The following is a 16,576-nucleotide window of genomic DNA, read 5'->3' as shown; positions in this document are numbered from 1 at the left end:
TTATGTTGAACTCCTGAGCAACATTATGCCACTATTTCTATGTTTTAAGACTATGGAAACATTCTGTTTTTGTATGCTCCAAAATTCTTCCATTTAACTAAGCCAATGCCAAGAACTACAGAAAGCACTCCCTGTGCACAAGTCTGTGTTTCGGCCTCTGGGCAGTACTTGGTTATTTTTAACATTTGTCGTGCTGTAATTATACTTTGCAGTCCTCTCCCTGTGTATTTAAACCAGAAAAATTGTGTACTTGCTGCAAATAATTGATCCAACACAGACAAAATGACTTATCAGGTCTGAGCTGGGCTGTTACATTTGTTTTTGCTGAGAGTGGAATTTACAGCCAAGGAGTATGGGTATTTTAAGATGTTTAGTTTACTCTCTAACCCTTAGAAAATAAGCTGATTAATGCTCTTAATCCTACATTAGTTTGATCTTCTGAGATGATCTGTGTAAATTCAGTGTTGGCAGGTTTTTAGTAACATTATTTCTACAAAAATCTGTGATATTTCTGGAAAATAGTTCCATGCATGTTGTTGGATGTGAGTAATCAGCTACCTTATGTATATCACTGACAATTCTGACTTCTGCCTCTCGACATTAGCAGTTTAACTGTAGATTAGTCTGGCTACTAGATTAACAGGAAGGATTACTTCTGTCGTAATGAATGAAACATTTATAAGGTTATCTAAATATCTTTATGCTGAAAGAGACCATGGTTTATGAAACTAAATAGGACCAAAATTCTAAGCATGACGTAAAATATAGTCATGTAATTCATTTCAAGACTTGAACAAATGGGTCATTTCCTTAAAAAAAAGAAAAACCATCACAGTGACCCTGCGAATATTCGATTTTACTTACTGAAAGCCAGTCAGGAGACACTGAAAGACTAAAAGCATCTCTTCACACTTGAAACCTTTCACATTGAGTCGTCCCCCCCTTTGTTCATTTCTACAGTGACAGAACCTTATCTAAAGTGACAGATGTGATAGATTGCGCAAAGCGGCCAACATGTTCTATGACAATGCACCAGCTGCCTGTCAGGTTTGTAGAAATGCAGCTGGGTTAATGATCTAATCAACTGAGTTAAGCTGGACTGACAGCAACTAGTTGCACTAATATAGATGAAGTGATAACAGATGACTTGTGTCTTCTGTTCTTTTCAGGTGCAGTAAGTAACATATCGGGAGACAGAGCAGAAGGTAAAATGCTGCAGAAAAAAAATTTGTATTTCACTAAAATTGTGGTTTTGGTGCAATGTTCTTGAGGGAAATATGAGAGTAGAAATGGAGGAAGGGGGGAAAGGGAGCACCAAATAGGAGAGAAGAAATGCACATAAAATAGATTAAGCTGCATTAGTGCAGGGCCCCCCCCCCCCCCCCCCCACTTCCCTTTGCAGAGATTTGAGGAGGGGGAGGGCTCTTAAACTGGTCAGAGAAACCCCCTCTGCAGGGGTCGATTGTTTACCACCCATGGCCGTGCAAAGAAAGCTGATTACACAGGACAGGATGTTATATTTCTCTGCAGGGTTGCCCACAGTTGCTTAACGCATGTTACCATTTCATCTCATGTGTCTGCATGTAAAATCCACAAGAGCATCACACTGTTCCACATGAATGTCTTCATTTGCTTTTTTACCTCCAAACAACAGACTGGAAATGTTGGCTTCCTTTTTTGCATGACTCCAGATAAAGAAAATCCTCACTCTCCACCCTCTCAAATTGACTTGTCTATTATTAAAAGCTTTTAAATGGAGCAGTGTGTTGGCTGACTACCAAGTCCATTGCCTTGTTGCCAGGGAAACACATATCCTGAGCTCTCCTTTTTTTTTTTCTCCCCCTCCTCCTCGGAGGCTCATATTTCAAAACTGTCAGCAATCTTATGCGCTCACAGTGCTGCCTTTCAGCTAAAAGCTTTTTATGCTGCCAGTGGAGCAGAATGGAAGGCAAAAGAGAGCGGATGGGAGTGGTAAGAAAAGAGGGGAGGGAAAATAAAGGGCCTTTCTCCCCGTTGCCAAGGCAACTTGATGTCACGGTGACATCATGCGGCATTAAAAGCTTTTAACCGGATTGCTCTCCTGCCTTAGGCCCCATTTTGAGTCCTCTTTCAGCTAGGCTAGGGGGAAGGGCACAGGCAGAACAGTGGTGTGTTTTCTTTCCTGCATGTGTCCCCACTTCATTGCAGACCGCACTCAGTTCTTAGCACAGTAAAAAGACTTTCAAATTCAACCTTTGAAGATCCTATCTCTGCAAATCCTGCCAGCACAGACTGAGAGAGCCATTTCAAAAATGGCAACAGAGGACAGTTTCAGCTACCTGATGCCAGGCCACAGTGAGAAACACAGGCGGGCACCGAACTGGACCGATGGTGAAATGAAAGCCCTCTTGTACGTGTGGGAGGAATACCACAATGAATTGAAAACAAGTAAGAGGAACGCCAAGGTTTACGAGAAGATGTCCCAGAGGTTTTTCCAGCTGACCGGAGAGCAGCGTTTTAAAGAGGAGATCAAAATGAAAATCACCAACATGTCTTTCCAGTACAGGTAATTATCCACATTCAATGGATGTGATTTCAGCTGTTGCATCACTGTAAAAACAACTTTTTCCTCTAACAGGAGACTGAAAGCCACAGCTGGTGAAGCTGGTGAGACATCAGACTGGCCTTACTACAAGCCCATTGAAAAGATCCTCTCCAAGCCACTGGAGAACGGAAGAGGGAACTCTCTGGACTTTCAGGCCCCCACTGGAGGTCCCTCCACTTCCTCCCAGTCCACAGACAACCTCTTGTCCCAGCCAGAGGAGGGTGTGATGGGATTCTTGCCAGAATATACTGGCTCCTCAGATGAGATGGAGATCAAAGAAGAACTGGACTCATTGAGCTCTGACAGCATGCACACGCATGGCTCCAGGTAACAGGAGCAAGAAGCAGCTCTGGTTGCATGAAAGTTCATAAGGAGACTATTATGTACGTGTATATTCTGCTGTTTTCTGGAAACAATCAACCATTTCTTTCTTTTAATGTTTATCTTTGAGTCATTAGATGCTCTTAACATATCAGATCAAAATATATTTTATATTTGACAATGATTTGTTTTGGGGTTAAAATAATTAAATTATGATTTTTAAAAAATATATATTCTTTTCTTTTAATATGGATTCATTTACATTTGAATTATCTTAACACTTTAACATTATCATTTTAAGTATAGTTTCGTGTTTGCTCTAAAAGCTTTCATCTCTGTTGTCCAGCTCCCATCCCATCTCAGGAAGGAAGAAGCAAACCAACAGGCGCCTTTTCCTAAAAAGAAAGAAGCTACAGATTTTGCAGGCCATGTTGACGCAACAAAAGAGGTCAAGCCGGGCAATAGAGGAGACGTGCAGGGAGGTCCGTCGAGCCATGCACCAGCAGAACCTCCTCCAGGTCCAGTGTTTGCAGCTGCAAGAGCGGATGATGAACCTTTTGGAGAAGATGATCCAGCCTCTTTCCACTACTTCAGTGGCGTGGGGTCCGGGCGGGGTGAAAGACCAAGGAAAACCTTAAAAGTGTGAGAGTATATTTGTTTGGGAAACATCAATTTCCTGACTTTTAGCTAAGTTAAAGGAACACGTGTATTTTTAATTTTGGATGTCACTTTAACTGTAAACTTTGTAAAAGTTTACCAAGTTAGAACTCTTGTCTGTACATACCTTAGATAGATGCACCCCAAATTATATGCCTTTGCCATTCCTGAGGGTGCCTGAATAACACAAAGAGTGACTGAATATCTGATACCTGTAAAGACATATTGATACTTTAGCATTTACAGTAAGTTAGGCTCCCGTTGGAGATTTTAGTTTAATACTAGGTATATTAAATTTCTTGATAATATCTCAAATACCCCAAATAAAATCCCTGTGGGAGCAACAGCCTTGTGGTGTTTTCATTATACAAAGATATTTGTGTGGAAGGTTGTGTGCAAAAATAGGGTATAATGTAGTGAAACCCTACTGTAAAGTATGCAATTGGGAGAAAAGCTCCCACAAAATAGCTACAAAACATCTACAAACTTGTTTATCTGTATAAAGGATTTATACAGCCTTCAGTTATACCATTTTGTGCTGCCAAGAACTATTTCACTTCTGGTTTAAAAAAAAGTTTACTTCTCTTGCATGAGGATAAGATAGAATAATTGCTAACCTTGATTCAATGACATTAAACTGACTGAAAAGAAGATTGTTCACATGGACTTTCTATACAAAATATTTCAAGCATTCAATCAAAATTACCTGCTGTCTTTCAAATAGTATAATGTTCACTTGCTGGAGTATGTGGTCCTCTCTGGTCACTGCTGAAAAAAAAAAACCCACAAAAGGAGCAGTAATGAAATCTTAAGGTCTTTGACTTTCAGTCTAATTCAAGAGGATTTGGATAAATGAGAGATTAAGTCAGTTCTATAAACTCAGGGATACCAGCTTCACGAGAATGAGAAAGCTGCGCTGCTTTTTGCTCAATATAACCACGATAAATTAAGCTCAATTCTTTCGTCACATTACATTACAGGCCCATTAAATTACCACAACCCTCCCTTAAAAACCGTGTCAACTCTATTGGTTGCGCACATGTAGTAAAACCATGTGTACAAGCGTTGCAGCCCTTTGACCACCACCAGTTATTGTTTACACTCCGCATCAGTGCAGAAAAGACCAGCGGCGATACACATGAAAGACAAACGTAGGGCTCAACAAACCATATAGGTGAGAATTATTTTGTACTTATAAATAAAAGTCTAATATTTTTTTTAGTAATTGACCGCAGTTTGTGAAATGTGTAATCGCAGTATATGTTTTCTGGACCCGTGTTTAGTATTATCAGGATATTTAATATAAACGTAAACATTCAAGCTTTCTATATTTTGATAATAACAATCATAGGAAAGTCTTTGCTTTTAAATTAAATTTACTTAAGCACAAAATATTAAAACAAAGTCTACCAACTGCCGCATGTATTAACCAATAGCGTCACTCCAATTGTTTGAATGTTGAACGTGACAGGCGTGGTGATTGGCCAGAGGTGGACGTCACGTGCTCCAGGGACGTTACGCTGTCATGGTTACAATGAAAGACGCTTTGTAATATCCGCCTTGGTGAATGGAGTAAGGTGTTGCTCCCTCACATGCTGCCATATGGACCACCGAATCACAGCAAAATAATGTTAATAATGTAAAAAAAAAAAAAAAAAAAAGAAGAATAGATTTTTAAAGTGGGGAAATATTAACTTATAAGGTTTTATCGAGGAAAACAGTATTGTGTGAACTTCCACGGAACTTTTAATCGCGAAACAGGTAATGGCAAAAACTTTGTCTTTACTAGTGTCTTAGTGCGTTGTTAGTATAAGCCTCAAGGTAAAATGATATCCTTATACTTGAATGTTTATGGTATGTTAGACAAAATTAAGCAGTCAGTTCTGTGAGTTGTTTTGCTTTCCTGAAACCCTTTGTGGTGATTTGAGTATTATAACATTTAAAAAGTGCTTGGCTGAAACAGAAGAGTGTGGTTCTGATTAAGTGGTCGTGAACAGGGAGCCAGCTGGCACTTAATTTTGGGGGAGAGGGCGGAGGAAGGGGTGAATGGGAGTAATACTATGCAGTGTTTGGACATAAAAGCGGTCTCTTTCTCATGCTTGACATATAATGGCTAAAAAAAGATTGATGTCTTTATTAATACTAGTTTATTAAATTGCCTTGTCTGGGAAGTGAGAGTAACATTGTGCTAGAAAACACTCATTTTTTGGTTTAGATGACAGTTGCGTTCTATGTGTTTTGTCATCTTTAAATATAAATGTCCTCAATTAGTGCCTTTATCATTAGAATAGTAGTTGCCTCAAGTTTATATGCACTAATAAAAAAAATGGTAAAAGTTTATTTAATTACAGATGGCTTTAAAAGTCTGAGTTTTGGACTGTGGATAAGTATGTAATTTATACTTGTTTGGATTTCTAACAGAATTTAAGTTAGCTTAGATCATGTTTGTTAATTATTTTCTGTTTCTTTATCATAATATTTTACATTTTTGATGCAATTTAATAAACTGCAAACAAACTTAGCTTTTTTAATATAATTGTTTTTCTCTGTGTTTTCCTTATTTTTCAGAATTGTAGGATGACAACAACACAATAGTGTTGGCAATCTGCAGGTGTTTCATTTCCCACATGCTGGATGTCACAGTTGGCTGCAGCTAATATGAGGATACAAGGACAGCCTGAGGGCACAAGGAGGCATCTGGATTTGAGTGCCACCGATGAACTTAGAGGTGTGGAGGTCATCCGTGGTCGTGCGGGGTATGGCTTTACTATCTCAGGACAGAGGCCGTGTGTGTTGAGTGGCATCATGGAGGGTAGCCCTGCTAACCTGGTAGGGCTTAAACAAGGAGATCGCATCATGGCCATTAATGGGACTGATGTGTCCATGGCATCGCATGAGACTGTGGTGGAGCTGATTGGCAGCTGCAAAGGGCCCCTGCGTTTGGTTGCGCACACAGAAGGACGATTAATGGGAAACCCCATTCTCAATGATGCAAAATTTGGCCTTGCTCAAAAAAATGGTGTTTTCCAAAAGCAAGGTGTTCTCCGCACAATATCGGATGACTCAAGCAAATCCTCTTTTAACTGTACTGATGGTGTCCCTTATAAACAGAGACCAGTTTCAGAGCCGGACATGTCACAGTGGTCGCACCAGTGGAATGTTTTAGCTGCCCAATCAAAGCAAGAAACAACAGTGAATCTGAATGACACAGATTCTCTTCTGACAGACACAGACGAAGCTAATCCAGAATGGACTATTTTAAACATGACTTTGGTGGTAGGCTACCTGAGCACTACAGAGTTAATTTTAAACACAAGTGAATCAGAGGATGAGTGCTTAAAAGCCATACGGGAGCGAATTCGCCAGCTGGGGACAGAGCAGGATACCCACACTCTGGTAATGATGAAGGTCATGTTTGATTGCATTCGACTGTGTGATGATGCAGGAGCTGTTTTGGCTGCCTTCCCAGCTGAGAACCTTGTCCTTGGAGCTGTGTGTGCTGAAGATCCACGCTTCTTTTGCCTTGTCACAACAGCACACATTATCAATGGTCGTGTACCAGAGGATGGTCCTCTGCGGGCCTCCTGCCATGTATTTTTTATTGATCCAGAGCTAGGGAATCATGATGACCACATAGGGATTGCTGGCCGCTTTGGCTTTGACTGCACTTCAGATCCAGATGCCTTGGGCTGCCTGGAATTCCCTCAGACCCCTCAAGATGTCCTTCACTTTGTAACACTTCTTTATAGTGACATGGGGGAAGCAGTTAAAAGACTTAGAGTCAGACTGGACACTGAGGCTCAGCAACAAGCAAAGGAGAATGACAGCACCAGCAAACAAGGCAGTGCAAGCAGCAATGGGGACAGTGGTATTGGAAATGCCTCTCCACCAGAGGAGAGAACGGACAGGGATTTCCCTTGTGAAATCCAAAACCATCATGGGACCCACCTCCCCAGCTGTCCATGGGATTATGTTCCGGCCAAAGACCTCATCCCAGTAAACCAATCCAAGAATGGCCAAATACTTTATCCAGAGAACAGTACCAGCACACACTCCCTTTTGGAGTCTTTACCTGGTCCTGATTCTCTAACCAGCTTTTATGGAGGTCCTCCACCGAGGCTAGAGTTCCAGTTCAAGCCCCCACCCCCTCTTCTACCTTTGGCTAAAAAAACAAATTTCTTTGGAGATCCCCTTAGAAGTAGCCAAAGGTGGTTCTCAAGGTCAAAGTGCCCCAAAGTCCTAAGTAATGATTCTGTCTCTCAAGAGACACCCACCTACAACTGGTCCTCCAACATTAACCTCAGTACCAGCACAGATAACTTGCCCCTTCCACTGAGCCAGATACCCTCAGATAAGTACCACTCAGCTGAGGCCATGATGCTCCCCCCCAGAGAGGAATGGACCAAAAGGTTTCTCGAACAAAGACAGAAACAGCGGACAGATGGCAGCAACAAAAATGTAAGTGAGACACTTCTTTTAGACTTTAAAGCTGGAATTTACATCTGCTGGAGAAAGTTGTGCTTCAAGACAAAAACTTTTTTCAAATCATATTCATCAGCCTGAATAGGATCAAATATATCGTTTACTATTCATAAAAGAACACAAATATTAAACTAGAATCTGATTAAATGGAGTTGGACACAAGTGTCTCTATGATATCCATTCATTTCCATTTGGTTAAAAAACCTTACACAGTAATAACAATAATGATTATTATTATTAATAATAATAATAATAATAATAATAATAATAATGGCAGATTTACAAACAGTCTAGTGAGACTTAAAGTGTTCTGTCCGATTTAAAAATATATATTATGATGACGTATCCCACTTATTTTAATGTTAAATTGTAGTCATATGTAAATAAAGAACCTTTCAACTCAGTAAACAAGCTTTAAAATACTCAGTATTAAGTTAAACATGGCTGTATGACACATTATCATCTTTTTCTGTACTTTTTGACACGCAGACTAAGGAAGCATTGAATTTTTTTCAGAACAATCTGCCAATAATGACTTCTAAAATTAAATATTTTGAACAGCCAGTTGATGTTGATCATGAATTCAGCTCAGAAAAGACCTGAAAATCTCCCCATGCCTTAAACATGGATGAGTGGAAAATAAATTATTCCATGTCTCTTCTTTGCCCACAAGATGTCACTGTATATCCATCAAATCTCAAAGAAGCTTCTCCCAAGAGCAAAAAAAGGTGTGTTTATATACAGTATTTTTCTTCACTCGACCACACAGAAGTCTCCAATTAGTCAGCATGTTAGGAAATGCATGCTTGTAAATCAAGAGTTCATACAGTGTGGGCTGAATAAAATTTGGCTTCAATGATGAAGTTTTCATCCCCCATTTCCTGCATTTATTCTAGTTTGCCACAAAGTTTTTTTTTTTTTCTACCTTTCTAAGCCAAAGTTGGACCAGGTCTTTGTCTTACAGCTTGCTTTAGATCAGAATGAAAATTATCTTGTACAGGAAGCCAGACAAATTACAGGCTAGAGCCCATATCATGCAGTAGTAATTATCTGTAGTTCTTAAACTCTTGTTTAAACATTAGCCTCAACCACTGATCAAAAGACTAAGGAAGACTGGAACAGTTTGAATGCTGTATCTTTTATGTTGCTTCTATCTGATCTGTTATGGTGGTTTTGATCAGACTGTGAAAGCAGCATTCTTTTGGTTGCAGAAGCTTTTGCAGAAATACAACAAATTTAAGAAGATAATTTTTTATATTTCCAGATCTTTGGTTTAAAAAACTCTGTTAAAAACCCCGTTGATGCATGGTCGTTGAGTAACCATCATCTGTAAAATGTCCAGACAAAAACTGTGCACAATCTTAAAAGTTGAAATAACCTTTTTTTTTTTCTTTTTTAAAAACCACAGAACCACAACTGATTCTGTGTTTTAGTACTAAATCTAAGTAGTTAAAAGTATCACAAGTGATAAAGTTAAGCTTTTGGATTCTGTCTTTTTGCTATAAATTTATTTGTTTTGTGTTGCGAAGAATAAACCAAATGGTGTAACCAGATATTGACATGGGTCTGTGTGTTTATGATAATCTATATCCTCTGTACTTTATTAGATATCCAGGTTTTGGGGTATAGGAGGTGTCCGGGCCTCCAAACGTCGCTCTTCCAAACGTCTTAGCCTGGCACGATCACTGGATGATCTTGAGGTAGGGATCAAGTTCTTATCCTTAACAGTGCTTTTCTTTCCAGTAGAATTTTTGGGGAACTTTGAAAATTGTTGAATTACATTTTAAGCCATTTGCTTGATTCATTTTGCCTATAAATAGGAGCTTTATGGCATGCAATGCTATTTCTGACAAAGAAAGTCTTCCAAATTTTAGCTAAAATTGTTGTGTTTTTCATGTCTGTGCTTCTCATTCTCTTAACGCTCATATGCAAAAAGGCTTGCGTCATTAATGTGGACATTCAGCTGAACCCCCCCCCTTTTTTTTCTTTTTAGATTCTTCTCCTCTTGCAGCGCTTTTCTAACCTTTCATTTCCATTGTCTTGAACCCTGCGCTTGCTGCTACACTTGTGGCAAGGGGTAACTCACAAAGTTGTCTTTGTGTGAGTCGGAGGCATGGACCTGTTTGTTTGGTCTTGCTAATGAGCACGGCTGCACTACTGCATATCGTGCCACATTCTCTCATGTCGCTGTGAAACTCTTTCTCTGCTTGTCTGCACTTGCGCGCATTACTCATGCACACTGATTCATATTCAAAAACGCACGCAGTTCTCTGATGTACAATTTACTTTGAAGGTACATGAACACAGACAAGAGCAAACTGAATGGGTGCGTACTACATTGTATAGCTACGCATTAGCTACATACCACACATTGTACTCAGCAATGCAGACAACAAATTTACTCCTCAGGTTTGACCCTGCACATGTTAAAGAGAGTTGTTAAAAAGTGCTCGTTTCTGAAGCGGTCCTGTCCCTGATGTGCCGCACGCCCAGCCATAAAGGGCCATTTCAGCTGTAGCGTTCTTTTTTCATTGCTAATTTCAAATCTTTTGTTTGGAAAGCAGTTTTTGTTGTTTTATTGTGATAAGCTGCAAACATTTACCAAGTAATCAACTGATTTCTGTTGTATCGTTTTTTGGCTTCAAGTTTGCTGCTGCGTGAATGTTGTCTTACTATGTGTTTTATGTTTTCTCAGTGTTTTAATTATAATTTCTCACTATATTCATATATTTACTTATGTGTGCTTGTGCTAAGGCTGACTTGCCAGAAAGAGGAAATTGTTTTTCATCAATCAATAATGAAACTACTTCAGAGTTTAAAATCGCCCCCAGCCACAATTAACAAAGTGCTTTTCTGAGCTTTGCTATGAGACCATGGTAATATTCCCACTCCTGGCACATTTGAAGCGTAAAGCTGTGAGCTGTTGCCATGCTCTGATGTACAAAATAGCATTGGCTGGATGGAAGGCTGGATGCTTTTCTCCATGCAGCATTGTGTACTGTCTTTTGTACATGATTTTGTACATGTGCAGCCTAAGCTTCACGCCTCTGTTCTATCAGGACTTGCACTACGGCGCAGACAGGAGAGTGAAGTTAGAAAATAAATTTAATGTTACATAATGTGCATTCACAAACATAGCTTTCAGCTGATTATTTGCACAGCTTTTCAAAATGTTTTATCTCCTTTTATTCAACTATTAAATGCTTGTGTTTTTTTTTATTTTTTAGAAGACCCATAATTATAATTACTGGATTCCATAAAGACAGTCTACATTAAAGTTGAACTGAAGCTGTTAGGATGGCCTGAATGGCAAGGTTAGCAAAAATACTTGATAAGCTCTCATTCAATGCATGCATCTGGACTCACAAGGACACTGAGACTATTTTGGAGTTCCTCATCACCCCTTAGGGCAAAACCCTGCAGATAAGCCCTGTATGTGGCCTTGATGTGTGTAGTACAGGAGCATAGAACTATTTTGAAGAGAGTCAGGCTTGTTCCAGTGGTCGGTAGTATGTGTCACTGTGGCTAGTGCAGGAATAAGCAAATCTTTGTTGTTTGTCCTCGAAGGTTCAGATGCAAAACTGTTGTGACTAAGTGATAATAATCATATCATGTAGTGGTTTCTAATTAGTGCCTTTCTGGTTCTGTAGAGGACAAGACAGCTTTGTAATGCTGTATTTGAGCTGGTTTTGATGCAGCAATGCAGCGCTGTCAGATCCTTTTTATGTTTGGACATGTCGGAGAATTTGCAGCTTTGTTCCCCCTTGTCTTATTACCTTACAGAGCTTTACATAGCCTTAGTGCAAAATACACCCACATGCCGCTGAACCACTCCACAGCTATTTTCTTGCACATCACAGACTTCTTGTTGCTCCAAACAGATGCTTTATGCCTATGATGCTCAACAGATAACTGTTTCAGCTATGCAGAGACGACACCATGAATAAGCTGCTGTGCTTGTGTTCATGCTGACTCTGTCTTCCAAGGTGTTACTGCATGTGAAAACATCTGTTAATGTGAGCCATTAGCGAGAACGCACCATTTTATCTAAGTCCCTGCCGGAAAATATTTAGGGCACCTCTTTTGTTCCATGAACGTGAAGGTTCTCCTCTCCTTTTAGGTGTGGAGACGTTAGCAGCTCTTGTTTGCAAGCCTGCGGGTTATAGATCTATCCTGTGGGCGTAGCAAAAACCAAGAGAAGGCATAAAGACACCGAGACGGCGACAGAGGTAAAAGAGAAGGAAAGAGGAGGAATTCAAAACATAGACAGAGGGAGGGAGGGAGAGAGGGTGGGAGGGTGGTAGAGGAACCAGCAGCGGAGGAAGAGAGAGGGAGCTTTTGAACTCCCAGTAGCTGTCAGGATTTTCGGCTCCTCTGCATGCGCTCTCCTCCCCCGTTCAGCTCCGTCTCCCTGCGCTGCAAACATATACTTGCACACGCATCGAGAAGGAGATCCAGCGGATGGACTTTTCTACACACCAGCCGTGAGGGACAGCGCTGAAGACCAACACACACACATACACAGCGCCATACATGGAGCAAACTTTAACTCTCAACTCAGTAAGTCCTAAAATTTTGAGGTCTTTCTTTTGCCTGTCTTGACTTCTATATCAGATAGCATCTTCATCTTTCACACTTTTCCTTCTTTGGGCTCTTTGTAGCTCCTGTTGTAGCCTTTGAGCAGCATACAGTGGTTAGCTTGTGTGGTCTGTCAGAGGAATGTTTTGACCAGTGCCAGCTGAACTCCCATGTGCTGTATGACACACACTGCACTGCTGTATAAAGGGAAAAGCAGTCCTGCTTTTACATCAAGATGCACGCGGACTTTAAATTAGATGTCGCACTGAAAGAGTTTTATGAAGTAACCCAGGCTCATTCTTAACTCCATGGGCCTTTGAATGAAGTGCGCCCTGTGCCGCTTGCTCTGAGAAATGACCCTTATTCTGCAGCCAGTTAGCAGCTCTAAGAAAAGTTCAATTCAGTAGGAAAAACTGACATGTGAGCTTTTTGGTATCAAATAGAATAAAATCTTCACTGAATGTAAAGTTGGATTGTATGCTGAAGGGATCACGTTACACCCACAATTTAGTCATGTCTCCTCTGTGATTCAGAAGGTCCCTTAGTAATTTTTCTCACAGCAAAATCTCATTAAATATGTTTTTTTTGCTTGTAGATCTTTTGTTGTTGAAATGTTGAACTGCAGCAGAATATGACATGCATATGTTTAGCATCTCAGGAATATTTCATCAAAGAGAGATCAAGTTGAATTCTAATGATTACTGATATTATTACAAAGATTAGATGCCATTTTCTTTAATACATTGGTTTTTCTCTCTTTTTTGATATCGGGACTTGAGAAGATGAGCAGGAATAGTGCGTTCTTCGGGATTAGCAACAGAGGCGGGAGAACACGACACACTTTTATCTCCTTGACATCACATGGCCACTGAAGAGTGGGTGGACAATTGTGCTCACGAAATGTGTCCTTAGGCTAGCATTACAGGAAGTAAAGACTAAGCAGCTTGACATTTTCTAAATGTCTCCACTATGATTCCTCTTCTTCCTCATTTCTCCCACAAGATGTTTTTTGCAGTTACATATAACGTCCTTGCATAAACCCACAAACTGGAAAAATGGTAAGACAACACAAGTTCAGTCGAAGGCATTTAACAATCCAGCTGCTTTAGTGCATGCATTTGCCAATAACCAGATGACCAAATGTGGCTGTGGTTGCTGAGTTTGCTGTTTGACCAAACTATAACCACAGCAGTTCACTATCTCTGGACAGAGATGGACTGCAGCTCCATGCTTGGCTGCTGTTACACCAATGTGGTGACCTCATCTATCGACATTTGGGATTATGATATATATTTCTAAACCACACAGCTCTCCGTCATCCCCTGCTGATGTGCTGTATCTGAACCAAGACTTCAGCTTCTGGAAATTAGTCATTCCCATCTCTCTGTTTACCTTACTCACTAGAGATTTCTCTGCCTCACTGAAGGAGAATCTACCGCCAGGGGTGTGGAGGTTACTCAACAAGGAACAGCTTTAGAGTTTCCAAAGTGTTTAAACTACCCTGTTAACAGTTCTGACAAGTTTGGCATTCACAGGACTACTCAACGTGTTCAACTAGCACCTGTAGTGATAACCCCAGGGTGTGTGCTTCACATCCTGCCTGGAGTGAACTGAGGGGATAGCAAACTGACATGGGGAGTGTTTCTGGTATCTTCCTGGCCTTGTGTTTGTGAAAGATGCTGCAGAACCAGGCCAAGGTCTATCCTAGTTCATGCTGTGGAAGTTATAAATATTGCTTGTGCAGGCAGCCAGCTGGATCTACACTTAACTTTGGCAACCTTAATGCAACCATTCCCTCATGATAAATTTCTAGTACGTCTTCATCTATTGGCCAGGTTTGAAAATTATATTCATGGTTTATTGGTTTCTCTTGCTTATGCATGATTTTATGGCTTTAGGTTGTACAAAATGCTGCATATGGTTCATTTAGTGAATCATACCATGTGTCATGTTCCCTTGAACTGCAGTAGATGTCTGTTGTATGATTACATATTTAGGTAATTAAGTGAATGATTACTTGATGAGTTTGTTTAACTTTGCTGAAAAAAAAACAAACAAAACAAAACGCTAAATACCAAAATTTTTGTTTACATATTTCTTATATATATATATATCACAGTATTCAGCAAGACATTACTTATTGTATGTTTTCCAAATACTGTACAGGTTTATTTGCCACCATTACAAAGACTCAATATAAACAACCAAGAAGAATTGATGTAGTCCAGACTTGCAAACGCTCCTTCTCATATAATTCAAATGACTCAGGTTCCCTGCATGACCACAGGATTAAACAGTTGTGTTTAAAGTCAGTAGTGCTTTGAAAACAAGTAAATACTAATAGCGGTTCTTGTCATTGGCATACAGTATGGCTTTGTACATTCCCAGAATATAGATACGGTTTCATATTATTGTCTTATCAAAACAAAAACAAATATATTCATGCACCACAATTTATCAAAACGCTGTACATTCAGCCTTCATTTAGTTCACTGGAAAATTAGGAGGGGGACTCACAGAGCTAATTACAAGTGTCGTGTTACAGGTTGGAAAGTCCATTTCTGATGTTTTTTTTTTCATGAAAAAGAAAGAAAGCAGTAGGAGGGTGTGGTGGCATCTCATGTGGTTTATGTACCTCGAGCCCTCCAGGCTCATGTGAGTGCAATCCTTTCTCTGTGATAATAAATTGCAGTAGGAGGGGTCTTGGTCACTGGTTCTTGTTTCCCTCTCTGAAGTTATTCTGTTTTCAGGTCAATTTTAGCTGCGCATTGTGAATCCAGGGATTCTTGCTCATTTTGTGTGTTGTATTTTCGCCAACCTCTGTGACCTGCAGTTGTTTTGTTTAGCTTCAAATGGAGCATAAAGCATTAGACAGAATTAACATTTGTAGATATCAAAACCTAAATTGGTGTAAAAGTTGAGAAATTCTAATACCAGTTGAAGCAGCACGTTGCTTACCTTGCAACAGGTTAGGCAAAGAAAGAAAACAAAAAAGAAGGCTGGCACTCTCAGCTTTTTTTATGAGTAACAAGTGGCTAACACATACCAGCAGCAGTGGACAAATCATGATAATGCCATTTTAATCCAGACAAAAGAAGAGCTGTGACCATCTGCTGTGGTAAAAACCTGTTCAAGGCAGTAGATTAGCACCGATCAGAAGGATTAGGAGATGAAATGTAGTGCAATGACTGCCTCTTTTTTATCCAAATCACTCATACAACTCTCTGTGCAACCCGTTTGTTCACAGAGGATCACACTTAAAAGTCATCTCCTCACAGGTCTGGACTGTTTACATGGCTCATGGCCAAGAATTAGACACCCAGCTTCATTATAGTCTGGTCGAGGATCCTTATCTGTTTAAGAAAACACTTCTTAGATCTTGAGTTTTTCACCCAAACCTCACAACATCATCTTGAAGGATGCTAACTGTGTTCATGTGTTTACCATTTCTCACCCCTTAGCATCACATAAGCATGCTGACCTACTTCATCAGATCCTTTCTAACATGATGAAGTCTAGCAAATTTGTAATTACCGACTGGATTTGTCCTCCAATAACTCCCACTGCTTATGATTCAAAGTCAAATGCAGCGTAGTTTGTCTGCACTTTAATATTGTCAGAAATGTTTCGGAATTCCCCAAATTAGTCTGTGTAAGTTTGTTCTCCACACTCCTCGCATGGTTTAGAAAGAAATGTGTCTTCCATCTTATCAGTTGCCGCACCCTCCACCCTCCCTCCCTCAAAAGGAAGTTCCCTCCATGCAAGGCTCTTTCTTGATGTTATTTTCAGGGAATAGTTTGTCGTCTGCCTCAGATAGCAGGGCTAGATTATCTTCATTCTTGGGTCAAGATTGACTTGTGGGGGTCTTACAATGCAATTAGTATTGTGACAAGCAGTAGTTATTGATACAGTGAAGCCTGTATAGAAATTGTTTGACAAATTAATTAAATTACA

At 40.0% G+C, this 16,576-nt stretch overlaps 2 protein-coding genes across 2 annotated transcripts in view; both read left to right on the top strand.

The window, feature by feature from the left end:
* The first annotated feature begins 1,949 nt into the window (after window positions 1–1,949).
* msantd1 (Myb/SANT-like DNA-binding domain containing 1) lies at window positions 1,950–3,876 on the top strand. The gene is made up of 3 exons (XM_079258184.1): window positions 1,950–2,545; window positions 2,618–2,911; window positions 3,252–3,876. Exons 1-3 carry the CDS (start codon window positions 2,292–2,294, stop codon window positions 3,541–3,543), a joined length of 840 nt encoding a protein of 279 aa, XP_079114310.1. The 5' UTR covers window positions 1,950–2,291; the 3' UTR covers window positions 3,544–3,876.
* Window positions 3,877–6,220: 2,344 nt separating this feature from the next.
* Window positions 6,221–16,576, top strand: part of rgs12a (regulator of G protein signaling 12a) — a gene marked incomplete at both ends in the record, with an annotated part of 31,509 nt that continues 21,153 nt past the window's right edge. Inside the window, 2 exons of the mRNA XM_079258224.1 lie at window positions 6,221–8,020; window positions 9,652–9,744. Coding sequence (XP_079114350.1) covers window positions 6,221–8,020; window positions 9,652–9,744 — 1,893 coding nt within the window. The remainder of the gene's footprint in view (window positions 8,021–9,651; window positions 9,745–16,576) is intronic.

This window comes from Telmatherina bonti (genome assembly GCF_933228915.1).
Source record: "Telmatherina bonti genome assembly, chromosome: 18".
NCBI lineage: Eukaryota > Metazoa > Chordata > Actinopteri > Atheriniformes > Telmatherinidae > Telmatherina > Telmatherina bonti.
Note: the sequence above shows the minus strand (reverse complement) of the source record. Positions and strands in the feature narration are given on the sequence as shown.

What these genes read in the sequence shown, in the direction of transcription:
- msantd1 (XM_079258184.1), top strand. Translation starts at nt 2,292, where the DNA reads ATGGCAACAGAGGACAGTTTCAGCTACCTGATGCCAGGCCACAGTGAG. An exon ending in AACATGTCTTTCCAGTACAG is followed by an intron (nt 2,546 to 2,617) that starts GTAATTATCCAC and finishes TTCCTCTAACAG; the next exon opens with GAGACTGAAAGCCACAGCTG. An exon ending in ATGCACACGCATGGCTCCAG is followed by an intron (nt 2,912 to 3,251) that starts GTAACAGGAGCA and finishes TCTGTTGTCCAG; the next exon opens with CTCCCATCCCATCTCAGGAA.